Genomic DNA, 9,644 nt, shown 5'->3' on the forward strand with positions numbered 1-9,644 from the left:
ATTTGGCTGTGCTGGGTCTTAGTTGCAGCAGGCAGGATCTTCATTGCAAAATGCAGTATCTTCAGTAGCAGCATGCAGGATCTTTAGTTGCAGCATGTGGGATCTTTTTTTTTTTTTTTAGTTGCGGCATGCGAACTCTTAGTTGCGCATGTGGGATCTAGTTCCCTGACCAGGGATGGAACCTGGGGCCCCTGCATTGGGAGTGCACAGTCTTAGCCACTGGACCACCAGGGAAGTCCCAGATGGGGACAATTAGTGGGTACAGTTTTATTTGGGGGATGATGAAAATGTTCTGGAATTAGTGGTGATCGTTGTACAGCTTTGTGAATATACTAAATCTACTGAATTTTACAGTTTAAAATGGTGAAATTTTATGGTATGTGATCACATATCAATAAAATAATGAATCAAAGACCTAAATGTAAGAGCTAAAACTATAAAACTGTTCGAAGGAAACACAGGTATAAATCTCATGACCTTGGTTTAGGCAATAGTTAGTTAGCTATGACACAAAAATCAGAAACAACAAAAGAAAAAATAGATAAATTGGACTTCATCAAAATTTTTAAAATGTTGACACCATCGGAGTAAAAAGACAACCCTAAGAATGGGGAAAAAAAAACCTTTAAATCATTTATTAAATAAGGAGTCTGTATCCAGAATATATAAAGAATTATTAGAACTCAATAATAGGGCTTCCCTGGTGGCACAGTGGTTGAGGATCTGCCTGCCAGTGCAGGGGACACGGGTTCGAGCTCTGGTCTGGGAGGATCCCGCATGCCGCGGAGCAGCTGGGCCCGTGAGCCACAATTGCTGGGCCTGCGCGTCTGGAGCCTGTACTCCGCAACAAGGCCGCGGTGATGAGAGGCCTGCGCACCGCGATGAAGAATGGCCCCCACTTGCCGCAACTGGAGAAAGCCCTTGAACAGAAACGAAGACCCAACACAGCCATAAATAAATAAATAAACCCAAAGTTAAAAAAAAAAAAAAAAAAAAGAACTCAATAATAAAGAGACAATTCAACTTTTAAATGGGCAAAGGATCCAAACAGACAGTTCTCCAAAGAAGATATACAAATGGCCAATTAGCACATGAAATGATGCTCAACATCATTAGCAACAAGGAAATGCAAATCAAAACCACAATATGATATCACTTCACATCCACTAAGATAGCTATAATCAAATAGATAGTAACAAGTGTTGGCAAGACTGTGGAGAAATTGAAACCCTTATACACTGCTGGTGGAAATGTAAAATGGTGCAGCTGCTTGGGAGAACAGTTTGGCAAACTGTTCAATTCAAAAGATTAAACAGAGTTACTAAACATATGACACAGTAATTTCACTCCCAGGTGTATACCGAAAAGAAATGGCAAATTTTACAGGAATATGCACTGCAACGTTCTTCATAATAGCCAAAAAGTGGAAACAACCCAAATTTTCATCAACGGATAAACTGATAAACTGTGATCTATCCATACAATAGAATATTATTCAGCAATTAAAAGTGAAGAAATACTGATACATGCTACAACATGGATGAACCTTGCAAACATTATGCTAACTGAAAGAAGCCAGACACAAAAGATCATTGTATGATTTCATTTTTATCAAATGGCCACAATAGACAAATCTCTAGAGACAGAAGTTAGATTAGTGGTTACCTAGGGCTAGGAGGTTTAGGGGGAAAGGGGAGTGTGATTACTAAAGAGCATAGGGTTTCTTTTGGGGATGATGAAAATGTTCCAAAAGTGCTTGTGGTAATGGTTGCACAACTCTGTGAAGATCTTAAAATTGTACACTTTAAATGGGTGAATTTTATGGTATGTAAATTATACCTTGATAAAACTCTTTCACCCAGAAGAGGCAAACAACATCTTATTATTATTTTGAAAATAGTTTGAACCTCATAGACCCCCTGCAAGGATCTCAGGGACTCCCGGGGGTCCCCAGAACACACTTTGAGAATCACTGACCCAGACAGACAAAGAATCTAGTATGGTTAACTTCCTAGCAGCCCTCCCCCCTACCCCCTCCCACTTCGCAGGAGAGCCCTGATTTCTAGGCACTGACCTCTCCCCCATGCAGACCACCACCAGGAAGGAAGCTGATTCCACTCTGAGTCCCAGGGCCAGGTTCTGGTCACCTTAAGCTAATCAGCACGTTCCCTTCTATTGATTACACTCACTGTGTTCAGGGTGGGCATGCGACCCAGGAGGTCTGATCAGAATGATTGCAGGACTTTTGCTTGGAATGCTGAGTGGGAAGTGGTTTTTCTCTTCTTCTGGAGGGTGTCCAATGAAAATGTGAGAACTGGAACTGCTATAACCATTTCACTATCAGTCTGAGGATAAAGCCTCACAAAAAGGCAGGATAGTCCTTGAATTAGGTCCTTACTTAAATCAGCACTTCTGGACATGTGATCCAGTAAACATCCTTAGTGCTAAAGCCAGTTTGAATTAGAATTTGTGAGTTAAAAGCACCCAGCTGATATACTGTCCAAATGATGTGGCGCTAACAGTACTGCATTCTCCCCACAGTCAATACACTTTGCCTTTGCTTTGAGGACATCAAGAGATAAGATCTTAGCAGGCCATTGAAATAACATTACTTTTTTTGTCAGAATATACTTAATACAAAGAGCTGGCCCATGTAATCTAGGCCTAAACGCGTCAGAGCTAGACCACAGTATTTAACAAACTGTCTCTCCTATTCCTTTTGTGTCTGATCTTCACTGCACTCTGAATGGCATTCTCAATGAGTTTGATAGAGAAAAGTGTTGGATTGTCCTTACTAGCAGAAAAGGTGTGGCTGTCAGCTGCACCTAGCTTGAATTTCACCAGCAGGATCATCATGGGGCCTGATATTTAGCACATATGTATGTTTGCATGTGACCATCCAATTCCTGTTCCAGAAGATAAGAAAATCAGGATGCAGTAAACTACTCTCTCTTTTTTTTTCAACTGAATTAATTAGAATAGTATTCTACATTTGGGTGATGTTTTAACATTTGCAACATGCTTTTATAGACATAACCTCAACAACCCAATGGAGACTGGCAATTGAGGAATTATTGTGCCCATTTCACAGATTAAAAAACAGGAGGCCCAGTGACTCGCTTAAGGTCTTGCACAATCAAAAAGTAATGGAGTTTGGTCTTAAAGACCTCAGATTCCAAGCCAAAGCCTTCCCACTACTTAGGATTAAATCCAATATACCTTCACATAATAGTAAGACAACCATCAATATTTTTTCAGCTCTTACAATGGACTAGGTACTAAGCGCTCGGCATATATCCCACATTTAATCGTTAACAACAAGCCCATGAGGTTGTGCCATTATTATCCCCATTTTACAGATGAGGAAACTGAGACCTAAAGAGGCAAAGTGACTTGCCCAAATCACCTGGCTAGTTAATGGTAGAGCCAGGGTTCAAACCCAGGCAAGTAGCACTCGGGAACATAAGCTCTCAACCACTTTGCCATACTGCCACTTCAACAAGAGCAGAGGTGCCTGCCCTATACAAGATGGCTTGTAGCTACCCAGAACCCACCTGCTCAGTAAGGACTGAACTGATTTAACAACACCAACTACAAAGGACTATCCGATAATTTTTCTTGTTGTGGAATTTGATCATACAAAGATTGCCTAAAATAAGCCTGGGCTTACTTAACATCTTATTAAACTTTCCTGACAGTTTTATTGTAACAATAATTGTAACTCAGTTTGACCTATTCTGAAAGACACTACTGCTTGCTTAGCCAACAGCAGTTCCCCAGCCCCCTACTACACACACACAGGCACATGCACACGTACACACACCTCTCCATTGCTTCCGTGATGTCAAAGCCCACCTCCCGTTATAGGGAGTGACGGGTGCAGATACCAAATGTACACGTTTCTAGACTCTTTTGCAGCTAAGTCCTGGGTATAGGATCTAATCCTGGCCAATAGGATCTGAAGGGAAGACTGATGGGGGCCTCCAGGAATGGTGTTCCCCCATGATAAAAAGAAATGCAGGAAGAAACACCACCTCTTATACGGTGGATGTGTTAGTACTTGACTGACATTCAGAACTACTACAGCCACCTTATAACCAGGACTATAAATGACAAAGGTGACGTGTTGAGGTGGCAGAGTGGAAAGATGGAAAGTACCTAGGTCCACGCAGAGCTGCTGAACAACTCTGAAGCTACCCTACCTCTGGACTTCTCATTAGGTAAGATAATAAGCTTCCTTATTATTTAAGCCACTTCAACTTGGCTACTGTCTTATTTGCAGCCTAAAGCATCCTAATTCTCAAGTCTCAGGAGGCAGCTGCAGAGAAGAAAGGGCTCTGGATTCTGAGTCAAATGACATGGCTTCTAATCTACTTACTTGCCAGGTGACTCAAGTTGCCTAATATCTCGGAACCTCATTTTCTACACCTATAAAATTAAGATAACACTCAAGAACACAATAATATCAATAAAACGGAGATAACAGGATAGGAATGAAAATCACATGAGATAATGTGTATACAACCACTCTGTCAACCGCAATGTTTTACTCAAAGGTAACTGGTCTAGGTAATAGTTAAACTACAGACTTCTTAAACTGGAGCCATCCATTCTCACCCAACTCCCTTATTTTACAAAACAAGAAACATTGATTCCAAATGTCAAATGACTCACTCAGTGTCACACGACTGGTTGGTAACAAAACTAAATCATGTTATCTCCTGATTCCCAGTCCAGTGCTGTCATGCTACCCTCATGCTGACAGGTAATGAGCTACATTAAATACTGGGCCGGTAGCATTCATTCATTCAACAAGTGTTTACTGAACACAACTATATGCCAGGTTGTGCTCTAGGTACTGAGGACTCCTTGAACAGCCACCACAACGAAACTTCCTAACCTCATGAATTTAACAGCCCAGACAGAAATTATTCAATCTACATCTATAAATAATTACTAAGTGCCTACTGTGTACTAGGCACAGTGCCAGGATTTCTATTCAAATACAAATACAAATTTCCAGGCAATTCCAATAAGAGCAACCATGTTTACCAGGATTTGCTAACAAAGAAATAATGTAAAAAGTCTATATTTTACTCAGTAAAAGTCAGTATTAAAAATGGCAGGCTCATTAGAAGGAGTTGTGAATACACTGCCAGCGTCTGAAAACGTGGATGGAATGGGCAAGATGGCTAAGACTCCGCTCTACTTGAAACAGCAAGACTGAATGAAAGAGATGAGAGCTAAGCCATGTCCTTCCACAGTCTCTAGACTTCAAGGGTTGGCTCAGTTGGAAAAGCCCAATAGGGAACATTTAGCAACTCCTTCCCCTCCCCAGGCCTCTGTCTGGTGCCCTAGACTCTCCTTTTGCTCCCTATCTGGTTGGAATTCCTCTTCCACTCTACCTAAACATTCACATGCAAATGACATAATGGGACAGCATACTAGATCCTATGAAGAGCCACAGCAAGTGACTCTTGGCATCTCCTGCTGGAACTGGCTATCAGGCTGCTGACACTGAGCCATTACATTGTTTGTTTGAAAGGGTTTTTTTTGTCAATAACCACCCAAATTATATAGTTTGGAAAAGAATATTTAAAAGCTATTGTTTTGCACACACACACAAAAAATCCATAACTCACATTTTGTGTGGGTTATAGAGGGAAGAGCTGTGTAACAATCTACACTCTCTTTTAACTTTGTGATTCCCTAAAATGGAGGGAAAAGGAAAGCAAGAAAGGAAAGACAGGTGGATTCCCCAGGGCATGTACTGGTGACTCCAAAAGCTTCTTTTTTAAAAAAAATCATTTTGTCTTCACCCTAAACAAATGGAAATTTTTTTGTGACCTTATGCTCAGAAGTGTAACATCAATTCCCAGGTTGAAATATTCTAGGAAGGTATAAGTTCCAAAATTATCAAAATAAAATCTTTTAATTCATTTTCATTGGTTAAATGATAATCACCATTTGGGGGCAGATGTGCCTCCAAATAAAACACTTGATTTTCTTAAGCAATGCCAAAATCAACATTTTGGAACATAGCATTTTAATCTCTTTGGCATCAGTTGGGCCATACAAACTCTAACATTCCAAATTGCTATTAGACTGGCTACAATTTATTGTTTCCCAGAACACCAGGCAATGCACACATGTCCTTTGGGGACTATTTATCTATTCTAAGGAAGACTTCCTCCCCCAAAGGGAAAAAAAACAGTGGTGTCAACTCCAAGTGGGAAAGGACAGGGCAGAGAGAGGGCTGAGAGAGCCCAGGAGAACTCAACAGCCCCACTCTCTGCCACTGGTCCCTTCATTATCTACATATTCAATATGGGTTAAAGTTCTTGTATACCCACTTTAGGACTTAAAGCAAAATGCACAAACTACTCTCTCTGAATCACAAGACAGTACATGCCAAATGTTTCTGTGCAACCCTGTGGCAGCAGAAAAACTGCCTATCCTGCTAATCCTTTTATTATTAAGTTTAGCAGCAATGCTTAGCCCAGAATGAAATTCAAGATCCTCCAGAAAAGTCAGTGGAGCCTACTTTCCTGGGAGGTCATGGGGCACCACATTCCTGCCTTGAAACTTATCCAGTTGTCAGCTCACAAATTAGTTGTCACAGTCCCTATGTCACAAACTCCCACAAGAAAAGAAAAAAGGGGAGGGGGAAGGCCATTCATTCATTCATTCATTCATTCTTGGTTAACACAGCCCAGAGGCAGATTCTTGCCCCTGGGAGACGCTGCTCCCATTCATCCCTCACCAGAACGGGGGTAGGGTGCCCAGTATTTTTAAAACAGCTCACTCCGTACTGGAGCTTCAAGACTCAGGTACGTGAGAAGAGGAAATCACAGAGATAAATACGTAAATAGATTTAAAAGTCAGAAGCTAATAGTGCTGAACCCTGACATGACCTTTCCAGGTTGTGTGTCCCAAGTGGGTGTTGGGACAAGACACATACCTGCCTACATATACATGCACTGAAAGAACACACACACACACACACACACACCCCGCTGCAGCTCACACTAGATCTACTGCAAGCCCAAAGGCACTTACTACCCGAGGATGGGGTTGCCAGCAAAGCTGCCTTCGCCCAAACAACTGTGGCCTTCTCCAACTTGGACGAGAGCAAATGTCCACCAATATCCCAAAGGGCGCTTTTTCCCGGAACCCAAGTCCTGCAGGGTTCCCTCCCTGCCGGCCTCACAGCCCTTTTCTTTTCTCTGAAACACTCAGATTTCACACGATTCCTTTCGAGGTAGCTCCAGTCCGCGCAGCGCGCGCCCCATCCCTTAAGGCTGGAGCCCGGGGCTGCCTGGCCTCTCTTCACTCCCGGGAAACTTCGCCGCCGCTCCACGCTGAGAAGTAAAGGCCACCGGTAGAGGGGAGGCAGGGAGAGGGAGCAGGTCCCTGGGACTGAGGGCACCTTCGGAGCCCGGGCGCCAGAGAAAGAAATGAGTGAGCCCAGGCTGGTGCATGCCTTCTCCACGTGGAGGAAGGGAGGAAGGAAAAAGTGGGCGACATGCAGGTACCCCTCTCGGCTCTCAGAACTCATATATCCCGACGGGGTAGGGAACAGAGGGGTTAGAGTGCCCCAGGAGGTAGCTGCCCTGCGCCCCCAGCCTAGGCGCAGCGAGACTTGAGCGCAGCGTGTAAGCCAGAGGAAGGGGCCCCGGGAACGCAAAACGCGCGCCTGGTGCCTGCGGAGGACAGTGCCCCCATCCCTGGGTAGGGCTCCCAGTCTCAGGGGGCGGAGGAAGAGAAATGTGGCTTTCTAGCAGGCCCCCGACTGGGTTCCTCGCCCCTGCCGGCGCACGCCCACCCGCAGAGGCCCCCAAGTCCTGCGCCCGGCGTGTAGTCCACTCCCTCGCCCCAGCACCTGGATGTGGCAGGAGATCTCCGAGTCGTCCAGCAGCCGAATGGTGCATTTCATCTCCTGGCTGAGCGATTTGATGCTGGAGCTCCGAAAGTGGATCATTTTCATGGTCCTTCTGCCTCTCGGCACACAGTGGCAGGAGGCGAACATGCACCGCGGCCCGTGGAAGCGAGCGAGAGGCTCCGGGCCGGCGCGGCGCTCGCCCGCGCGGACACACACACTCGCTCACGCACCGTCCTGGAAACCCGGGCGCGGCTCAGCCCCGGGACAGCAGCGGCGACGGGCGCCTGCGGCCACACACGCCGAGCGGCCGGGGCGCGGCAGGCGGGCCCCTCCCTCTCCTCGCTCCCCTCCCTCCGCTCCCTCGCCTCCGCCTCGCCCGCTCCTTTCCCCGCCTCCGCCCCTCGCGCGCGCTCCTGCGCCTCCCTCCGCCCGGGCTCGCTTGCAGAGGATGCCCCGAGCCTGCGACCCCCGGCTGGCGCGCGACGTACTCACTCCCACTCGCGAGGAGCCGCGGCAGGAGAAAGCGGAGAGAGGGCTAACGCTGGTGGCCGGGGCGCCCCGGCAGTGGCCTGCTCCGCCGCCGCCGCCTCTGCGTCAGGCTGGGCCCGGCAGCCTCCTCCCTCTCCGGCCGCGATCACTCTGGCTCCTGGTCGCGCACGTCCCTGCCCCGGCTCCCCCAGGCGCCCGACAGCGCCCTGCTCTGCTTGGCCCCAGGGACCTGGCGGCGGGCGGGGGGTGGAGGGCGATCCTGACCTACACCCGCAAGGAGGATTCCCCCGCGGGAGAGGATTACTGGACTAAGGGCGAACCCCGAGAGTGACATGAGGCCCTTGCCCCGCTACAACGGCAACAAGGCTAACAGTCACAATCCCTGGTACTCATGGGGATTTTTGTAAGCCTTTATTTTATTTAATATTAACTGAGAGTCAATCTCCTTCTCTAAGAAATTCAGAACCTTCCTTAAGCAATTTCTCTTTTTTGTCTCCCAACATTTCACTTCCATCTCTGGTAGCAGTACCTTAGACCCGAGCAAGAGGGTCCTTATCCTGCCCTAAGGGGGACCCTTAAGGGACTTCCTTCTGCTCCCGCATTGTCCAAGAATGGAGGTATGCCCGTCCGGTTTAGGCCAATCTCTGGGTACTGGGAACCCTGGGATTCTGCCTCCAGGATGTTGGGGATAGGCGTCTCCTGCCCCTCTGTCTTTTCCAGGGTGTCTCAAGCCCCTGTGTGGTGTGCCCATAGGCCCAAGGGCGGCTGTGGAGGCAGGTGGACTTTGGATGTGGAGGCCAGGACATCCAGAAGTGGGAAGAGAAGGAGGGTCTCTCACCCTGCTGCCCTTTCCTGGGCTGAACAGGTCGTTATTAAGGAGTATTTGTTAGAGGAAGGGCTCGTTGCCCAACTGTCGGCTCTTGCTGCAGCTGCACAGAGCCTCCTCATCCAAAGGTACGCCCTGTACTTGGGGTGGGGAGGGATGGCCCAGTCATTTCACCTAAACTTGATACACTTTGATGGGCCATCAGTGCTCTGGGACACCCCCGTGGGATTGGCTGAGGCTTGCCTGGGGTCTGCACTGCAGTCAATTTCCTCCCTCTGCCTGCTCCTGCTTCCTCCCTGTGTTGATCACTAATAAATACCCAATATGCCAAATTCAGTCTCAGCATTTGCTTCTGGAAACTCCAAATGTCAAGATAGGAGGATAGAGTATATTTTATTTAACAGTTGATAGCCTGATTATTGCTTGTGAATATTTAGATAATAGTGT

At 46.7% G+C, this 9,644-nt stretch overlaps 1 protein-coding gene across 3 annotated transcripts in view; it reads right to left on the reverse strand.

Annotated features, from left to right (window-relative positions):
• The window catches only part of FRMD3 (FERM domain containing 3), a 321,116-nt gene extending 312,611 nt beyond the window's left edge, over positions 1 to 8,505 (reverse strand). Inside the window, exons 1-2 of one of the 3 annotated variants that reach the window (XM_082469724.1) lie at positions 8,375 to 8,505; positions 7,883 to 8,116 (exon numbers count right to left, since the gene is read on the reverse strand). In XM_082469724.1, the coding sequence (XP_082325850.1) occupies positions 7,883 to 8,029 (147 nt within the window). In that variant the 5' untranslated portion in view covers positions 8,030 to 8,116; positions 8,375 to 8,505. Of the gene's footprint in view, positions 1 to 7,882; positions 8,201 to 8,374 lie in introns of those variants that run through there. The other 2 variants (XM_082469725.1, XM_082469723.1) reach the window with 2 other exon arrangements.
• Between the last annotated feature and the right edge of the window lie 1,139 nt (positions 8,506 to 9,644).

The sequence above is a fragment of the Balaenoptera physalus genome (genome assembly GCF_965194825.1).
Source record: "Balaenoptera physalus genome assembly, chromosome: 7".
NCBI classification, from domain to species: Eukaryota; Metazoa; Chordata; class Mammalia; order Artiodactyla; family Balaenopteridae; genus Balaenoptera; species Balaenoptera physalus.